We start from the raw sequence: 22,204 nt of genomic DNA on the forward strand, positions 1-22,204 counted from the left end.
ACGATGAAACGTATTTGGCAATAGATTTTAATGTATTAAATCTTTATACAATGCATTCTCCTTTTTATTTCTGCTCGTAAGTTTTGGCGTGTCATACCTAAAATCAAAACTCTCGCTGGTGGCGCTACGTGTAAACAAAAACACCAATAAGTCCAGAGAAACAAAATTAACATGAACGACTGCAATGCTGTTACATTGAAACAAGACAATTTTAATATCATTGTATACAGGGTTGACTCTACATTCACAAGACGACAAAGTTGATGCTCATATTATAACATTACTAATCTACCATTATTCAATTGGCCAATTGTTTTCCCTAACTGATGAAGTAAATATGTAAATATATATTAGTTCGACTAAAAGCAGATTGAAAATTATTATCGAGTCGGAAAAACCTTTCCAACATGCAATAGGCTTTTTTTCCTCACAACATTTCTTTAAATTTCTTACTTAAACTGATATTTTTTTTAATTTGATGTTTTTATTTGTCAATATTAATAAACACTATTCTAAAATTACAACTTAACGAGAAGAGAATGACCATAGGCTGAAATAATTTTCAACATTTTTTACACCAACACAAAATGACTTCCGACCTGTTTTGTTTGTGTATCTGTTGAAAATTAGGCATACCGTGGTCAATTTCTAGTGATTAACGGACGAATAGGAATTTGGCTATTTACACGCCATTCAAAGCCTATTCATACAGAGCAACGGGCGGATTAATAATAACCACAACGGTCTTTTGAAGACTTGCAGTTTAATTTGAAAAAAAAAAAGAAGTTATCTTCAAGCACATCAACATGAAAATAGTGCATGACTTTTCACTCAAAACCTTTCACACACGCGATCAAAAATAGTTAAACATTTCACAAATCCTGACATGCGCAGAAAACGTCTAAGCCACATTAGAATATTTAGGTCTAAACAACTTAGAATACCCTGTAACACCAGAAAAAATAGCAACCATTAAAAAGCCTAGGCATTCCAAAATACTGTATAAGATTATGATATTCCCAATGTTTTAATAGACAGTAGAGGTATACCTAAAACCATGGTTTTTGACAAAATTATTCTCTAATAATTACAGAAGTTCTGTGCCATATCTTTGTACATACATCACATAAGCAGTGCCGAAAATAGTATTATTACCGCTCTCGATGTTCAACATTTACTTTTTAAATTCAACAAACTCTTATTCCATTTATTGACCACCATTCATTGTTTTGTTCTAATTAATAAGCAATGGTATATACAGTGCTGCATTGAATATTTGCAAAAAAAAAGTAATTACGAAGTAAAAAAAAAAATCGTAGAAGCACCAACTGGAATAAAAATGGAAGAAAATTATCGGCTAAAAAAATAAAAATAAGTAGGTAGAATGAGCAATGCGCACATTAGCGCTAAAAGTATAGCTACCGCCCCATCGTTTACAATGGTATGCTTATGGTCGTGCGAAATTAATGAAATGGTCGTGCGTGGAGTAAGGCATGTACGGGGAGTTATGACCACCCTCTGCCGTTGATCATTCTTACGCAACCGTTATTACTAGACTACATTAACTTACAACGTAGTAAGGACTAAACTTGCTACCACTACATATAAGGCTACCTCACTTTATATACATTGACTTATCTACTAAAGAACCAATAACTTACACTATTAATTACCGTCTGGAGTGACGTTTAAATTACGCTCGACTGTTGGTACAGAGAATAACAAAATAACTAAAGTGCATTTAATATTAAAGCTTTAGTTAAACTTCGCTGAAAACTAGTAAAAAGACCTAAAAGAAATTAATTGATTCTTATTTTAAATAGGATTAACAATAACATAAATGTGACCAATTATATGTCTTACCTAAACCCAATGTGTCTATACCACGCGGATTTCATATTGACTATCCATCGTATATGACTAAGTGTCACTATCGACAAAGTGGGTGTTAACCAGTTTATATATGTAGGCCAATAATACCTATGTCTACTTTTATAACAGTAAAAATATTTGGTTGAATGCCAATATAAAAATGTAGTAATATTAATGTATATCTAGAGTAAAAAATATACAAGAAAAAACACAAGAGTTGTATTATATGCATTGATTGCGATAATAATAAAAAAAAATTATAATAAATGTATAAAGCAATGATTCCTATTTCCATACATAACACTCATTCCCGATTTTCTCATCATATGCAAGGCCAATCCCGACAAAATACAAAAGTGAAACGAACATCTTATATATTGAAGGCAGTCCCCGCCAAATACAAAAGTAAACTTTTCATCATCTCGTAAACCCATCAATGACTAGATACAACATAACGTACGTAAAAAATACAAAGCGTTATATAAAATATGAACAACCCTCGTGTCCGAAAACTGGCAACAAATAATTGCATCAAAATGAGGAAGACAGAGACAGACAACAAAAAATTAAACTAAGCACGGTTTTTAGTTTATAAATTGTTCACCGTGTAATACGTTAATATTCTTCTGAAGGCTACCAAAAGTTTTAAATATTTGAACTCGTTTCATGCCTAAATTCTCTTTACACTTTACAATACAATAGTACTTATGTTCGCCCCCTCATACGGCTGTAATTGAGGAGATGTCGAGATAACTATTACCAACCATAAAATGATTAGATTTATTAATCGACGAACAACCAGCTAATAATACAGTTCCACATTTTGAGCAGACGGTAAAATGGCGGCAACGTATCATGGCACTGTACATTCACATTGAAAGAAAGACATTAACTGGAAGAATTTATTCCTTAATTTAAGGCCCTTCACCTCGGGAATGTGAATATTACTTGGTCACAAACACTGTACTTTTTAAAAAATCGTTTCAGTCAGGCGTAGGTAACACATCAAAAGTGAACATAATCCACTTACACCAAACATGACGTAACTAAGTTTCTATCTCTGTCGAACTGAAATACAATTTCAATTTTATACAATTTCCTTATTTAAATTTATTTAACATTTAATTATGAAGAGTAATTTGATTAATCAATTTGTAATTCGAAATGTAGCAGAATAGGCACATCATCAGGTGTTATGCACCGTAGGCTCATAATCTGCACGTTACACGAGCGTGCGCAGTTGAATAATTTATTCAGACAAATTTACATAATTTCATCCCGTCTATGCAATTATGGTCTAATTAACTATCAAAACGAGTCGGTGTTGAAGCCAAAAGACTGTAAACAAATTAACTAAACATACTGTAGTGACGTCATATAAACCTAATTAATATAGGTACAAATACTGATATGGAATGAAAATAACTAATAAATTAAATACAAATTAAAGAAAATATTATGATTTATACACTATTACTCCTATAATATGAATCTAATGCTGTCGTCGACATTATAATATAACGGCTAATACATTGTTAGAAAAAATAATAGCGAATTGGAAGGTATAATAATCGTATTGAAGGTTTTTTTTTAACAATAAGACAATATTTTGATAACAGAATTGACAATTATGCTGATGACAATAAAACACATAGTATTTCAGTCTTTTAGCACTAACAACCTGGACAACACGATCAAGAAAATCAAAATATTGAACCTTCCAAATCATCATGTAATAGAATAATCAAATCGCGTTGTGGTTTTCATCAATTAAGCCTATGTTGGTCATTGGATTCCCGGACCGTCTGCACCATAATGAGACTGGTGTTTTTATGATTATGTGTAGATGATCCTAAAACAAGCCTGTTCTACAAGTCACAGCATAGCTACGATGCTTCTTTAGGTTCCGCTGCAGCTTCCGCTTCTTCTGTCTTTTCTTCCTTCTTTTCCTCGGTCTCTCCGTTAGTTTCTGCCTTTGGAGTTTCCTCCGTCTTTGCTTCTTCTTCTTTCTCTCCGTTAACTTCCGGTGTATCCTTCTTTTCTTCCTCTTCTGCTTTCTTCTCTGGTTCGGCTGCAGCCTCTTCTTCCTTCTTCTCGCCGTTTTTGGCAGCTTCAGCCTTCTCTGCTTCTTCCTTTTCCTTCTCGGCGGCTGCAGCAGCTGCGGCTTCAGCGGCTGCAGCAGCTGCCGCTTCCTTCTCAGCTGCAGCAGCTGCTTTCTTTAAGAACTATTGAAGGAGATAAGAATACCACTTTAACTACAGAAATAAAACCTGAAATTGATTTTGATGTTAACAAATTTCGGCAAAGATTTACTTTCTATTACTATGTTTTTTCTGACCTATCAGTTCAACTACTATTATACTATTATATTGTCAGTAAAATAAAACTTACGCTTGATAAATCATCATAGACGCTGCTTGGGTAGCTGTTGTTCATTTTGTGTAGAATAGCCTTTGGTATCCAACCTTTCATGTTAATCTGATTGACAAGAATTACCTGACTGGCATTCTCATCTTCACCTGGCTTTACGATTAATCCACCATACATCAGCTCAGCCCTAGAAAGAAGACCAAACATGAAATATACGTAGAATAAGGTAGAATGGAGAATTTACAATACAGTGGCTAATGTAATGGTTAAAACTGCAGCTTTATCGCATCTCATTCTGAAGGAAGATGCTTTATAACATTGTCAAAGGTTTATTTGTCACAAGTGTTTTTAAGAATGGTTTTCCTCAGTACCAGGTTGTTTCGTTTTCTAGCTTATGAGGTTCAAGCAACTAGTAAACTTTGACATTTAAATGTTTGGAGACGTTCTTAAAAACTATACATTCTAGTACAAGTACAAATTCTGCATGATCACTTTTATTTGTACAACATAGTTTTCTTCAGTTGACCAACGTTTCTAAATAGGTCTACACTGGAAACGTTGAAAACCTATCTTGCCAAATTCCAAGTTTCGATCCAGCTTTCAAACTAAGTTTTCTATTGTGGACTAGGTTCTCGTAGAACTACTTTTCTGCAGTTTTCGAATATTTTTAACTGGGCTACACTGACAAACGATGGAAATAATTTGGTACTCTGAGGTTGCTCATGTTTGTGTGGTATAAGTCTAGTCTGCAGTACACTGGCAACATTTGGAGCAAACTCGAATTTGTTAAGAAATGTTTTTCCAAAGTTTGATCATGTAGACCAGTTGACAAACTTCGACAAACAGCAGAAATCAAGTTTGCAGAAGTCTACACTAACTTTATTTATTAAACTTGGAATTTGGTAAAACAACAATGTAGTTATTTTCTCTGCAAATGGACCTTACCGGGTAATTGTGCTTTTATTTGCAGGTTTGGTAGGATGGTTGCAAGCTTTGAACACATAGACACTCTGCTTAGGATCGTCGGATTTCTTTGATGCTGCGCACTGTACCATGTCACGATTTGTGTATGGTGGTGGCAACTTAATTGTGCTGTAAAAACAATGAGAAAATATTAGAGCAAGATTGTAAAGAAAAATGTGGTTTGGTTCAACCACGATGAGTGTTGCTATGACTTGAACCTAATCATAAGATAATTTAAGTATTTTCTCATATTATATATGGAAGGCCGTTCTCGACAAAACACAAGTAGAAGTAAAATTGAGGAAGACTCAATAAACGCCATGAGATGACCAGGATACACTTTTTCCTACGTCATTTCAAGACTTTCCACTTTTCAGTGTTGTTATATGAATGAATATTATGGAGATTCTAGTTATTTGGAATATTATGATGTTTAAATTGGGACAATAACATCTGCTCAAAATATGAAAAATAAAAAAGAGAGAACCAGGTTTCAAAACCAATGAATAGATGGCGATAATTGCGTTATATGAATAACTTACGTATACATAATTCTAAAATCTTCCTTCGTTTCCAAAACTTCTGAGACAATTTTCTTATTCCATTTTTTTCGTTCATCAAGATCTGTAAAAAGTTCCACAGCTGCAAAGAAAAATATTCAATAATCCATTGAATTTTAACAATAATTATGAAAACTGACGTTTTTAGAATTTGTGAAATAAAATTTTACGTTTCATAAATTATTTTTCATTGCATGCATGCAGTAACGATAGGGCGTGTGTTCGTATCAATATCAAAGAAAAAAGTGATAGCGCCATCTATATGGCAACACAAGTTTCGGTTAAAAAATGAACAGCTGCGTAGTGTAATTGCCGTCATACATAGAATAATTATTATCATAATTATATTTTGATGACCAGTTACAAAAAGCTGAATATTATTTCTGGCTATCGTATTATTGAAACATAAATAATATTTTATTGGAGGGTATAATTTCTTACCTCGATCAAAAGAAACGTTTGGCAGGTCGATAACACCCTGAAAAAATAAAATAAAAAAATTAATGGTTTGCTAATTAAACACTTAAAATATAGAAATATAGACAGAGTTTTTTTTACAAACCAAATGGTTGAAATCATATTTCGGTAGAATAATTGGCAATGTGCCTATTCAACTAACATGATGGTCTGGTTTGCATAGACTAGAATATTGGCGAGGGACAGAGAGACATCTGGTAGTACCATCATCGATGGTACTTCACCAGAGGTTATGGAATTAACGGAAATCCATGCTATTATAACCTCTTCTGTGGAATAGGAAGAAGACGGTTACAGTAGGCCTACTACTAAAACAGAATTAGGTTTAAAGTAACCACCGGCACAAATTATAATTACTCACAATCAATTACAAATCTTTTGTTTACAATATTATATAAATTCACACTTTGTTCACATTTGTTATTGTTAATCTTATCATTTCCCCAATGGAAAATAAGGATATTAGGAACCCAGCTGAAGAAAATAGGGTGTTTATGGATAAATACCCGGAAATACTGTAAATATAAATTTGATACCCAAACCGGTATTTCCTCGATTACAGAAAAATGTATGTCGACTGTTTCCTTATTAGCGTACACAATGTAAATAAGTCAAATTTGTTAGCATACTAGATGGCGATAAGATATGCAAAATAGGCATTCGTTGCTGATAGAAGACAGTCTGCTAAGACGATTTCAATATTCTATGGTTAATTAGGTCATATCCCTGACGGGCAATCCAAATACAAAGAGAGACCTGCCTATGAATTATTAATGAAGCAAGAATATTTATAAACTATCTAATTTTAGTAAAAATTACACTAAGCAAACAAGGTGACGAAAGCCTTGACAATTTATATATTATTCTCAGTAACTGTATAATATAACGTCCAGATAATAAAGACAAATAATAACAAAATACGACGAAATCATACGTAAATAATATCCACTTCCAGCACAATCTCGCCCTTAGACATCAATCTCTTATCATTTCATTAAGATATGAAGATGAATATACTGTACTGGAAAGTTATGATGATAAATAGTAATACTGAAAGATGATGATAGTGTATTGGAAAGTGATGACGAAGATACTGTATTTGAAGGTGATGAGGAAGATACTTAATGGAAGGTGATGATGAAGATACTGTATTTGAACGTGATGATGAAGATACTGTACTGAAGATTACTGTATTTGAACGTGATGATGAAGATACTGTACTGAAAAGTGATGAAGATACTGTATTTGACATGAACGCGATGATGAAAATATTGTACTGGAAAGTGGTGATGAAGATACTGTACTGGACAGTGATGAGGAAGATACTGTACTGGACAGTGATGAGGAAGATACTGTACTGGACAGTGATGATGAAGATACTGTACTGGACAGTGATAATGAAGATACTGTACTGGAAAGTGATGAAGAAGATACTGTACTGGAAAGTGATGAAGAAGATACTGTACTTGAAAGTGATGAAGAAGATACTGTAATTGAAAGTGATGAAGAAGATACTGTACTGGAAAGTGATGATGAAGATAATGTACCGGTACTGGAAAGTGATGATGAAGATACTGTACCGGTACTGGAAAGTGATGATGAAGATACTGTACTGGAAAGTGATGATGAAGATACTGTATTTGAACGTGATGATGGAGATACTGTATTTGAAGATGATAAAGAACATTGTACTTGAAAAGGATGATGATAATGATGATGACGATGTTGTTAATATTACAAAGATATACTGATAATAAAATGACGATGAATATAGTCGTAGTCTACATACCAAATTACAAAAGTGTGGTTACTAATGAAAATGACAGTTTCTCTAATAATTAACCTGAAGTAACCTCACTTCCACTTATCTGAACATTACATAGCTGGTGTGTCATCATCGGACCTATGTGTCATCAATAGATGTATCATCAAAATACATCTAATAATCATTATTAACCATTACTCAGTCTGTAATCTTCTATTTTTCGTCTTTATATCCCACGCAATAATTATAAATACAAAAACATCTACAATTTATCATTATTTAACTCCTTCATAGCTATACCAAACGATTGTTTTGCAAGCAAAGCTGAGCGTTTGCCAGCTTAGCCCCTGGGGTTTCTCTCCTCCATCTATCGATTGTTGTAAATGATTAATTCTTGCTAACCGAATGCGTGATTTCTGCCTCATGCATAATAAACTACACGGTATAGTTATTCACCTTATAAGGATATCTACGACTACGAAAAATGATAATTATTATTAGAAACACTGTCAATACAATCTTTGATGGGTTAATAGTAAATACCGGTAACTAACTAAATGATATTTTCAAAACTAAACGATTATTTTTTATGTGATGATTAAGTACTTTCTGATAAGCACTGTAAATACGAAATATATAAATTGCAATGTATGCGATACGAGTTGTGAAGGTGTGGTCATAATTTCGTAAGCTGTCTGCTTACATACGATGTTTCGTATCGTTTGATTTTATATTTTTCTAAATGTACATCTTCATGAATGGATAACATAGCTCTTTTTTTGTTCAATATAATTGTGTAAAATCCATTTTAAAGAACTGTAAAACATGTTTTAGGTAGGTTATCAAATTTTTATGAAAAAATGGGACAATTTTGGATAGTATGGTTACAGATGGTTACGGCTATAATGACAGCGACGAAAATAATGACGTAGATGAAAAGACGACGTAACAATGATACACGGTCACTGTGATCATGACGACAATCGGCATTATAATGTTGCAATGCATTACAATACCATTAATTTCATTTTCCAAACGTTATGAAACAATAGCCTTAAAAATGTCTAAACTGAAACTGAAACTTTTTGTTATAGACAGAAAATGTTATCACGAAATTTCAACATTGAGTTGCTATTTACAATATCTATGGCGCTATAATTTATGTAGTAAAGCAACGAATATAAAAGTATAAAAACACGATTTCAATAAATATCTTAAAGGGACTGTGCGGTATAGCGAGCATAAGTATGCTTAATCACGCATGTAAAGTACGGCACGCGCGCGTCAAAACAAGTGCGCGTACTAATTCATTCAACGTAGATTGCTAAATTTAATCTTTAAATGGGTGTTAATTAAAACACATGCTTAAAATATCACCAGATGAGAACGCACCTTTAAAAGACACTAAAACATCAACGATGTCAACGAATGAACTCACAATTAGCATATTCATTACAAAAGTAATTGAAGCATATTTAAATGTGAAATATCGAGTACAGACATGTCCTAATGCAAGCGTGTACAGTGTGTGATGAGTAGAAGAAAGACAATAATGCCAATGTGTTTAACATATCTACGTTAATGTAGCGTGCAGTAATTAACCGTTGGATTCGGTTCCTTAATATAATGTGTTTATCAGCAGTAGGGATGGGAACTATAACTATAAATATTAATGGTGTTTAATTAGGTAATGCTGTAGGTCCATGAGAGGTAATGTTTAATTTTTAACAGTAAACAACCGTTTTTTAATACATTAGAACCACCCATATTATATTCGGACCCACCTTAATAATAGCCGATTGGCATCTCTGTGTTAAAATGTATTTTCACCAAATATTACCTAAAGCTCGGTCTACACTATCAAACTACTTTGACAAAAAAGTGTGATGTGCCCAAATATGATCATGATATGCACAAATATGGTAGTGATATGACATCATCATGTCCATATATGGGCACATCACATTTTTTGTCACAAGTTTGATAGTGTAGACAGAGCTTTAGGAGTGTCCCAAAAGTACTTCTACTGTATAGAATTAATTTGTTTCCATCATATTCAGGTTCTTACTGATTGGCTACAAAACGCCGAGTGCTAGAATGAGTTCAGGATTATTTTGGTCTTCCTTCACTGTGCTATGATACTAGCCACGGAAACTATGAGAGTTGGAAAATAATAATATAAGCCTACGCCCATAAGTATGTAGTGAAAAAACATGGGATGACCGGGGGGGGGGGGGGACAAACACTGTTTCGTCGTGTACTCGTCGTCACAATATACACGCACAGTTTGACAAACTCTATCCTCCTAAGAAAGTACAATTTTAAATAGTAAAAGGCTGTCAAGTTAAGTTTTTGATCAGGAACCGAGTTCAGACTATCCGTCATTGCCTGGGGCAGATGGCCTAGCATCAACCTGTAGGCCAAGGGCAATGCGTTTATAAACGGTATTAAAAAAATGCTGTTTGAATGTTTGCCTACTGTGTTGACAACTATTTAATTGGTTTATAAACACTACTTGGTGGGTGTTCTATAGGTGATAAAATGACCATGGCCATAATTTGGCGAGGAATTCGAAGTGTAACGTTCAAGCTGTTAAATTGTTGCACTTTCTTTAATCATTTTCATCAGGTCACGAGACAGTCAACCATTTTGTTTGTAGTTAGCGGATACACTTTCAATTCAGCTGTAAAATACTGAATAATGCAAATGTAGTAAATTAAATATACATATCTCGAATCATTGGTATTTATTATTAATTAGGAATTGACAGTTAGAAGTTCAATAACACTAAACAACAGGTTTGCAGAGCTGTAAATTATTACCTAAATATTTGTAATTCTTACTACTTAATTTATTAGGCCTAAAGCTGTAAATTTAAGGGTAAGGCAAGAACTCGTCCCCTTGAATACAGTAGGATCTATCGTCGTAACTATAGATTAGTATCGGTAGTTATATTCTGTCGATTATTGAGGAAACGGTTGCCGTAGTTAATTGTTGGAGTTAATATATTTGTAAGAATCACTATATATGAGCAACCTCTTTGTATTCTTCCTTTATATAAAATAGAATGAGGTATAATTGTATTAGCTATCTTTTTATTTATATGTGACTAAACCTATGAACTGTTTTATTATTATATGAAATGAAAAGGGTAGTAAACTTAAGTATACTTAAAATGTGAATTCTATGCTCTTTGTACAGGCTAAAACATCTTTGTGTTCGTAAGTATCGAAAAGTCTCCTCCAGGTACAGTTTCTATAGAATTCGTGAACCAGAAATAAATTCCCTTCTTAGGCATACAACTTGTGTTGACGCGTTGATTACAGTAATTTAGTACAGTACTAGTATTAGCAACAATAAAACACAGCAGAGACACGCGTCAGCCAGCATGGGGCAAAACCACAAGAATATCCATGTACAGACGCGTGTCATAAATTAACGTTACTAAAAAACATTACTACAGCATTAAAACAACAACTGCAATGTTTTATGATTATACGGGAGTTGCTATTATATTATACAGACAGAAGGGGGTAAATGAACCCTACCAAAGTTAAACAAAATTGAGGAGTTACATTTAACTAACGATCATTGTCTACAATGACAATTTCCATGGTTGTTGCAGTTCTGATGACAATCGTGATTGTTAAAGACTTAAGTAAACACTTAATTCATTCCTGGTTAATTTGTTGACTTGGATATGATATACAACGATCTGTTAACCTGTCACGATAAGACAACTATTTAAACATGGACGTAATTAGTGATATAACAGATAGCACTCAATAACAAATAAAATGTTTGATTAAATGATACTGATTTACATAATGACGCGTGGTGCCATTGTGATGGTGACATTTTGTGATGAGGGAAATGCGAAGAGGTAATTGTGAAGAGGAAACTGTAAGTGACATTGTGAGAGAGTGACAATGTGAGAGAATGACAATGTGAGAGAATGACAATGTGAGAGATTGACAATGTGAGAGAATGACAATGTGAACGCGACAATGTGAACGCGACAATGTGAACGCGACAATGTGAACGAGACAATGTGAACGAGACAATGTGAACGTGACAATGTGAACGTGACAATGTGAAAGCATAGAGATATAATATCTCTGTGGTGAAAGTAACAATTGTGAAAGTACGGTAACAATGTGAGGGCGAGAATTCGACCTTGACAATGCGAGAGTGATAATGCGAGGATGAAACGCGAGGTGGCGAGGATGAAACACGAGGTTGCACTGTGAGTGAAAATGAAATGATAAATACAGAAAACAAGACATACATTTTGAAAACTGAGGATATATCATGACAAATGTAATTATAGATATCACCATGCCAGTAAAGAAAACTAAACGAGAATTGCAGATGATTCACTCAAATACGATGATACCAAAACAAGTCATGCACACTTCTACCATAATTAAAATATGGAAGAGACTACAGTTGAGTGAATTTACTACTTTACTCATTATGAAATGACTGTTAGAAGTCCGGGTGTATAAATTAGATCAACTTTATTCACGCATTAGGTTGATGGCAACACTAAAAGGTGTGATGATTCATATAGAAAAGATGAGTCGAACTCAGTTGAAATATCCAATAGGCCTAATAATAATAATAACACTAATATTTGGTTTTGCCTACTGTACTGCGTTAGACGATTTTGAAACTTGGTTGCTAATGAATAAAGGTCCGGGTTGGGCGTACATTTCTGGACTTGAAAATAATAATAGGCCTACAGTACGTTCTAAGGAGACAAACAAACTCATTTGAGAATAAAATAAGATGTATTCAATATTGATGATTGGTAAAAAATGGGGATGTTTGTTCTCAAATCACAGGGCCTAAATTCTCCAATCAATGCGGGATACAAGTAGACCTAAAATCATGCCAAGAAAGCATATAAACGCTCAACGTTGCTGATGAAAAGGTCAATTCGCACAAAAACACACCTTTTCCCGTCTGTTTTAATAAGATTCCAGGTGAGCTTAACCTTTAATTGACCCCTATAGATTACTTACTACAGCATAAATTGAATTTAGCGGCGATATTGACGCGTAGTAGATGCAAAGGTATCCGAGAAAAATCATTACCATTTACTGATGACGAAACTTCCTTCTGGCATTTATTGACAAACACTCAGCACTTGATGAAATACTTCGTATCTGTTCAATAGATCTATGAAATTATATAGATAAGATCACCAGGAAGTAAGAAAGGAAACAATGAAAACTAAACGCTCATGGTACGCAATATTTATGATTATGAATCCAGACTCGTAAAGTGACGAAATATTACATGGCAACAAAATACGTAAAATGTATTTATGATAATCGTATGTCTGAACAGGCGGATCAGATGTAAACTATTTAAAATTTAGCACTTAATTTTACATTTTTTAGACCACTGATATACCCCTTGATTGAATCTAAGGTTACCCCAGAAAAACATTCAAATTTTGCTACAGAGATTTGATAGCAGGTTCTTAAGGAGAATCATGATTTAAAATAAACGGCTGCACTCTGCACTAAATACCCGTATTTCATACTTTTGAGCAACGACAAGAATGACACTATACGCATACGAAATTCACGCTTTGCCTTTTTTTAGAACCAAGCCTTTTCAATGTGACCTTTCGAGGTCAATCGAAACGACATATGTACAGTGACTGTAGTATAATTTTATGATAAAACATAATCGGTTTTTATCATATCTCGAATCTTGATATACTGGTAGGTCTATTATTAAAAACGGATGAATCTAACCGTTGACGAAGATTCAAACAATGCCAAAATGAACGAATCTTTTTTTCGAAATAAAATGTTTTGTATTAACAAACAGCTGCCAATAAAAAAAAACAACACAAGCAGTTTTGAAAAAAATAAACTTTTGCTGTATCTTTAATGAAGATTTAATAGGCATTGGCTTTATTTCATCTTGTTCCATTTTTATGTAAATTATTATGATGAGCTTGGCACACGTACAGTCAGGTAAGGGGTCTTTGTTCTTCGCTGTTCTCAAAACCACAACAGCAACTACTGTATCATAAATTGAATTTAAATTTTCCTTATTGTTTACATCTGTAACAAGAGGCTTAACAATTTAATTTAAGTCATTACAAGAACAACTAATCGTAATTAAATTATTACGTAACTAAGCCCTTGATTTCCTATTCTGTGCGGAGAAGGAAACCACTGCAAGAAGCGGCTGCCAGTAAAGACAAAAATAAACAAATTACTTAATTACTGATTCATGATATTTAATCAATTATTTACGTCGTCTGTGACTTTGAATAAAACATTAAAAGGGAAATTGATTGAATACTTTTAATGAGAACAGTCGTGATGAGCATCAATCCGACTCGCTTTCTGTCTTCATTACCGTATCTTTCGAAGTGTATGAATAATTGTGTGTGTAAATTTCCTAAATTAGATTACATCCACAAACAAGATGTTTTAAAATGACCCGTATATTACAATCGTCGCCAAGTGATGATATTAGCAAGCAATGATGAGTTTGATTTGAAAAGAAACCAGAACTGCATGCATATTGGCCGCCTAATGACAATAATGATTATGAGAGAAATTAGATAAAGCATTTCTAAACAAATTTATATATAGTTTTGTTCCTAACTTCTATAACTGTATCATAAATTCCGGGGTTTCTCCATCATAACATTTGATTTTACAGGGAACTATAACATTGTATAATATCATAAATAAACTTATTAGAAATGCCTACAATTTTAAAGAGGCCTACAATGATTTTAAATTATAATACAGGCCAAATTCAAAATAATCTAGTGTAGTGGCACCGGTACCGCCAAAATACAATTTTAGTAGATCAACTTTTGGTTTGGTTTGGCAACAAATTTAGAGTAATTATACACAAACGTTTGTTACAGCATGGAAGAATTATTAATCATAGAAAATAGAGGTATTTTGGATTCGATTTTCAATCCAACATAGACTGAAATAAATCAATTAAATAATACATACACTCCATCAACACAAAGACATTGACAAGCTCACATCTGCTATATTAGACGGCAAATCCCAATCGACATAACTTTTGAATACAGTCATGACTTTGTATTGTACCAAAGAAATATTGTAGTTATTGCACACAGTAGCTACTTTGAACAGTTCAGCTCTTTGTGTTCAATAATGAACGGTCTGCTAAATAGGCAATCTCATACAATAGGAACGTGTTTGCTAAAAGTCTGGCTAATGCCTTGCAATAATAATGAGTTTTACGATAAACGAGAAGTCGTTTAAAAATAGTAGGCCTACTAGACTACTAATATAACAAGGGGTGCGAAAGATAAGCTGCAGGTTCTCAGCCCTACATCATGGTTTGATTTTACGATAATTCGTAAAAACATCTCACGATGAAAGAAATTTGTGCGCTTTACAATAACACCACAAATGTTACTATAACATGCTATGTTATTGTAACTATATAAAAAATACATGAAATACATTTAAAACGTTGATAATGAAGAAAGAGAGAGTCAAGATAATAGGTTCAAAATAATGAGGTCAGACTGGAACAAAGAAAAGAATAATCGTAATGAATGCAACCATCCGAAAAAACACTGAAAGAAGAAATTAACTGCAGCTATAAACATACAACTACGTCTAATAAAAAAAAAAGGAATAGCATCGTATAATTGTATGTTATCGTGGAAACTTATTTCATAAAAAAATCCGTTTTCAATAAAATTCTGCGTACGAATGCGATCCCCTGAAATAAATATTACTTGGGGACGGACATGAAAATTCTTCAGTAAAGAAAAAGAAAAACGAAAAGCGCATGCGTTTCCAGGGACGAGGTAAATTGAAACGGGTAAAACGCTGGAAACCCGAGTTAATAGTACAGTAGTTTAAATGGTAAGGGTTTATGTTATTGACCGACGGAAATACTAGTAAATTGCATTCGGAAGTAAGGCCTTGTAGGCCTAAATTTTACCAGAATGATAATAATGTAACTTGTCAATCAATGAGTAAGCCTATAATTGAAAGACACTCGATGTTCAATAGGCCGATACTGAATAAATCGGGACTATCGATTGCAGGATATTCGGACCTGTAGAATACATTCTTTGCCTACTTCACAGACTGTTTGATTTAACTGAGGTGTATGGCTAAAATATAAGTGTTCAGTTTGAAATTAATCGTTCTCAAATCAAACAAAAGACACATCAGACAAGTATCACATGTCCGAATATGTCTCATTGACAAAAATGCCATGTTTGTGACCTGCATGTGACGTACGCCTAAATCACATGATCTGCTATCACAAGAACACGTCTATTATGTTGAATGTTGTACCTCACATGTTTATAATCGAGGTACAACTTCCTCTCACCACGAGATACTATATCCTGTACAAACAATGGCTGCACACGTGTGAATGCAATGTTATTGATGTTACTTGCACACGTGTGAAATGCAATATAATGTTTTAGTTGTGATAACTACATATTTTTAGGAATATTTTTCAGTATTTACGCGTGGTGGAATGTTGAAATCCGCAGTAATCGTAATACCAACGCTGTTTGCGTCAATAAATAACTCGAGTAAACAAATAAGTTAACAATTTCAACACATACACATAACTTTAACATTACAAAGCCAAATCAGCCTTTTCGCTTTATAAAGCGTCCAGCTACTAAAGGTTTTACAGTCTATTTTGCGCCTGCTTACCTGGATAAACAAACAATGCCCCTTCCTTACACCGTGAGACACAAATAACGAAAAGAAGATATTTTAGTGGAACACCCCTACCAATCAATGAGACAGTCCACCTTGTAATTAAAATCTAGGCGTAATCGTTAGACAGATACTGCTTTCTTTGTTTAAAATATATTTTAATGGACAAAATTGCAAAAAGTCACAAACTGCGAGATAAGATAATACGACGAAATAAGCATATCCGGTTTTTAATTGATTTTCGAGTGTACAGTACCCTTGAAGGTCTGCATAATGTCAGAAACTGAATAATTTAAGATAAAATAAAACAAAGGTAGTATTACTACGAGAGATTTCAACGGTTTAATCTTATATTGATAATTTACAAGAAATGTTCCAGATTCTTAAAAATGATAAGCCTAGATCGAAACGTCGAATTCTTAATAATTTGTTTCGTTTATCGTTTAGGAGATAAATATACCTCCTTGTATTATCAAGGCAATAAAACCCCACCTTAATTGTTATAAATTCATGTATAATTCCAGGACAATGTAATACAAGGGAGCCGAGTCGGTTTGTTATTTTATACCGAATTCTTAAGATCCATAAGTGCGTTGTTAAGCTTTGGTATAATTGTCTGGCCTGTTAATGTATGGATTACCACTTTAGAGCACTATTTTTGAATGTATACGATGATCTATTATATTTATAATGGATTTAACATTTTGGCGACGTGTTTTATAACAATGCATAAATGATTTTGGATTTGGAAATACGAACCTAGTCTACCAGGGTATTTCATGACTATTGGCAATGTTTACTGGTAGGCTACATACATCCTGAGCTAAGAGGGGCTATCATTTTATTAGAGGTCGAGTACTTTTTTTAAAAAATGTATGACACGCCAACTTTGTAAAAAGGTTTGATTCACGTGGCACATGACAAAGAAAGGCAATGCCAACTGTCAGGAGGTCAAATAAGATTTGAAGAAAGAAGCCAAATACAAAATCATGTGGCCGTATACATATTTTCCTTTAAAATAAGTATTTCACTTATATTTCACCGATATAATTTAGGTTTTCACTGTTTATTAAGTGTTCCTAGCCTAAGCCTGTGTGTATGATACGGCCACTGTTCTAAATGTGGTGAAATCATGTTACCTCAAATTAAAAGGGATGGAAACAAATACAGTACACTACACCGTGGTTTTTAGGTTCTCATGAACAATTCAGAAAGTCACATCACTCAAAACAAGGGCAGCAAACTATTCAAGGTTATTGATATTAACAATGAAAAACTGCCATGGTGCACCGAATTCGGAAAAATGGCTCTAAACATATTAAATCTATTATATACATTACACATGTATTCGGAATACGGTTCATTCAAATTACAGACGATAGGGCCTATATTAGAATCATACCTTAATGATACGAGACTCCATCTTATCACGTGACAATTACGCAATTGCTCTGTTGTGAGTTTCATAATATTCTTAACGAAAAATCGAAAGTCGATTGATAAGAAAAAATAAACTTTGATTCTCCTAGGTTATTTTTAAAATTGTATATAGGCCTATCAGGTACATTTTGACAGCAATGCCCTAGCATCTGTCCTCATGGTCAGCCCATCGTACTTTAGTATGAAATTAGAAAATCGGAATTTGTTAATTAATTCCAAATGATAGTGACAACATAATTGAATGGTGCTGTTATTGACAGCAAAGATTATATCAAAATCTGATCAATTATCTCTCGGGTGACGCACATTTGAGAATCCACTAGGCCTATAAATTATTCTGATTGTATCGCCTTATCCGTGCCCGATTTCCCTTCCACTTTCAATGTTGTTGCTGAAACAGTTCTCTCGTTCGCAAGTGTTACCTTCATGACGTCATAATGTAAACCTAACCCAAACCTACTTTTGTTACAACTAGGCCTATACTATAAGTATACTAAACGAGATACAAAGAGTCCACATGCAAATTATTGCTGAACCCAGCAGAAACATATCTATTTTCATTTCATCATGCATCTAATCGCCAAATCTGAAGTCTTTCAAAAAGGACAAAAAGAAGAAGACAGATAGATTCAATCTGCTTAATTTTATGACAGGTTGTAAATAGGTCAAGTCAATAGGCTTTATTTCCATTCGTTTGTGGTGTAATAAGGTAGAACATCGATTGATCACGTGCAATTGAAATTGATCTCGATCATCGATATTGGGTGGGGAAGACGGGGATGATGGGAATATAAAGGCTACTATGTAACGTGCCGATGGGAATGGGTGACGTGGACACCTGGCATAAGCACATGATGGTACACTAGGGCGTAGACCATACCACAGGAAGGAAGCCGGGGCCATCGTCCTAGACATCTATCTAATCTTCTGTCTGCATACACACACGCCTATAACACTAGCTTTTAACTTTTCATAATTACAATTATGCTTCCACATGGCTCAGGAAAACTCATTTATTAAGAAAATATAAAAATATAAATGACCTCATTAATTGACTGACCCAAGAGGTGTAACTCGTTGAATACTAATGAGAATAAATAATACTATAATAAAATAGCGTGAAGATGAAATAAGCGAAGTTAAAGCCATCAGCGAGTGCATATACTCGGGGGAAATAGTGAACAAAGGGAAAAGCTTTAAACCAGAGATTGTGTACTCAGTAACCGGAAATATACATCTATACTCCTGGATCAACACCATGTCTTTGTTCCGCTTAACATTCAAATACCAAGCGGCTGAATACAGTACAGTACATCATGTAGCCTTTTGATTGCTTTAAAATCGCAAAAGCATGGTTATTTGATGTATTTTTTTAGTTTATTTCCTGCAACTTACAGAACAACAAGAACAACTTCAAGAATAGTTTAACAAATTCTTATGTAAAATCGGACAAAATATATCAATAGAAGAGTGAAGTAAACAAAATTAAATTAATAATTTAGGTATACGGTAATCTGTAAATAAATCTGATTTTAAGAATATCAGGCCTAAGTAAAAATATTAAACAAAAGAAAGAGTTTATAAAAACAGTATACATTTAGCTGCTTCAGTAGTAATTGTAGTATCACGATTGGCAAAGTAACATTGGGAAACAAATTGGATAAATCTATCATTAAATAACCTGCACATAAAACGATTTTGAAACAGATTTTCTGTAATGAACAATACATTCACGAAGGAAGTAAAAATTAAACTGTTATGATGTATTTGCTTTGAAAGATAACGTATATAATGATGTTTGTCACAGCGATTATTAAAACGTATTTATTATTGGAATAAACAATCGAATAGTTCTGCATATCTAAGAATTGAATATGCTTAATTACAGATTCAGATAACGCATCTGGACGTTGGATATAAAATTGTAATGGCATATAAAATTATATATCAATGGAATGTATAAATAAATGCATCTGTCGGATTTATGGACTGTCAAACTGTAAGGTATTCAGCAAAGAAATTCCGCATTGTGTTAAAAGAATACAATTAAATAACCTAACCCTTCACGGCATGCACCGGTGATTTCCAAAAAGTATTTCTAACCACACATTCTTTTATCAATAACAACAAAATCAGACCGGAGGTACTCGGTGTTTTGACACTACATGTGCTTTATGCTAAGGCCGGTATTAAAACATTACAACAGATCGTTAGCGTATGTACATTACTGTTTCATGAATTATGATTGTATTAAATAAACATTTATGTGTGTAACGCATTGGATTGAATCAAGGATGTAATGAAGAACACCCTGACTTGTATACGTCTTGTTGTAGTAGCGAAACTATCAAGATAATTACCAATGCTAAACATATACAATTCAATGATCAATATTCAAGTAATTCCAATATATTCACGGCTCCGTTCCCCCCAAAAAATTAAATCGCTAGTAAATACAGTAAAACCCCTAAGTGTAGTAAGCCTATAAAAAGCATACTCGTTATTTATTGGGGTCAGCTGGGTCAACTGATCAAGAATAACCCCTATCTAGCTTTGCGTCGACCCCACCCATCTTACTATCAAACGTGTATTTTTCCACATCTGACGAAAACTAGCGACGATTGCGAAATAAAGTGACAATCTGTTCGCTGCGGAGGAGCACGTGACTAAACCATGATGCCCATCCCAGTTGTACGCAAAGTAGTTGCAGATTGAATAACTTTCGAGCATTTTTTACATTTTTTCTTCCGATTCATAAACAAAATTTAACAAAAACATCACCGTAAATATACGTAAAATGCCGTTTAAACAATCCAGGCTTTGTTTCATGAAGAATCGTAACGTTTTCGTTAATGTTATGATAAACAGTTTACCAAAAAAAAACCACTCATCATTATTATAAAAACTCCAAAGTACACGGGAATAAAATGACCATTATTCTACGATAGATAAGCACATGTAAGCCTAATTCAACGTGAATTAATGAACTTAATTATACAGAATATACAAAAAAGTTCACGTGTTGTAAAATACGCTACATTTAACAATTATTATAAAAGTAACGCTTACCTTGATTATAGGCATTCCATTCTTTTCTGACTTATCCGTTCGCTTAAAACAAGACAATCCCTTGTGTTTGTTTTTCATTTTTTCCCAGCCTTCTTCATTTGTATCAGCGTATGATAACAATTTTTCGAAATCTTCTTCAACGAATGGGTTTTCTTTCGGAGCTTCTAATGGGTTCTCAGCCGGCGTTTCACTCGGCTTATCGTCCGCTGCGCCTTCTGCACCGGCAGCTTCACCGTCTGTTTTGCCCTCCTCTGGCTTTTCTTCCTCGGTTGCCTTAGCTTCTGTACTTTCCCCATTCTCAATGGGTTTGTCTGCCTCCTTTTGAACCTCTGGGGCAGGGGTAGATTCCTCTTTTTTTTCTTCTACTTCAACTTCAGCGGGCTTATTACTTTCGTCTGCCATGATTTCTTAGGGCGTGTACCGTGCAGTGAAGATTCCGAGAGCTTGTGCTTAATAGTGAAAACCTAATTGCAAATTCTGACACATGCGCAGTCTCGTTAGCCAGGGCCGTCTATTTTTCGCAAGGGCTCGGCTTGCTTGCAAAATGTTTTATCAATTCACTGCTTTCTTTACTGCACTGTTATATGTATGTAGTATATCGTTCTCTACTATATATATCTACTGAAGGCGCATAAATGTATATAAATAATATAAACGAATCTCTATATTCACATGCGTGACTAAATATTCGTTGTATGAGCAATTAGAATTAATTCATTCATTAATAGGGTGTTGAATAAATAAAATGAACAGTGCATGGGTGCGTGAACGTGGCTATGAATAGGGTTTGTGGAGGAAGCGATAGGTGCGGGAGGGGGGGGGGGCTGAGTCAAGGGGCCGGGGATGAGAGTAGTATTTCGTATACAATTTACTTTACTAATACTACACTAATAGTAATACAATCCCTAAAACATCTCATTATTCAGTCTAACAACAAAAAATGTATTTCAATAATTTAATATAAATTT

At 33.9% G+C, this 22,204-nt stretch overlaps 1 protein-coding gene across 1 annotated transcript; it reads right to left on the minus strand.

The window, feature by feature from the left end:
* Positions 1–185: 185 nt before the first annotated feature.
* On the minus strand, positions 186–21,756 carry LOC144848705 (uncharacterized). The gene is made up of 6 exons (XM_078705563.1): positions 21,237–21,756; positions 6,207–6,243; positions 5,748–5,847; positions 5,188–5,334; positions 4,264–4,429; positions 186–4,097 (listed from the first exon to the last, which is right to left on the minus strand). The coding sequence occupies exons 1-6, from the start codon at positions 21,636–21,638 to the stop codon at positions 3,759–3,761; spliced, it is 1,191 nt and encodes a 396-aa protein (XP_078561689.1). The 5' UTR covers positions 21,639–21,756; the 3' UTR covers positions 186–3,758.
* Between the last annotated feature and the right edge of the window lie 448 nt (positions 21,757–22,204).

This window comes from Antedon bifida, chromosome 7, assembly GCF_963402885.1.
Source record: "Antedon bifida chromosome 7, ecAntBifi1.1, whole genome shotgun sequence".
Taxonomy (NCBI): Eukaryota; Metazoa; Echinodermata; class Crinoidea; order Comatulida; family Antedonidae; genus Antedon; species Antedon bifida.

Coding starts and splice junctions, on each gene's coding strand:
- LOC144848705 (XM_078705563.1), bottom strand. CDS start 21,638: ATGGCAGACGAAAGTAATAAGCCCGCTGAAGTTGAAGTAGAAGAAAAA. Junction 5,335..5,747: donor GATTTTAGAATTATGTATAC/GTAAGTTATTCA, acceptor TTGTTTTTACAG/CACAATTAAGTTGCCACCAC. Junction 4,430..5,187: donor AATAAAAGCACAATTACCCG/GTAAGGTCCATT, acceptor TCTTCTTTCTAG/GGCTGAGCTGATGTATGGTG.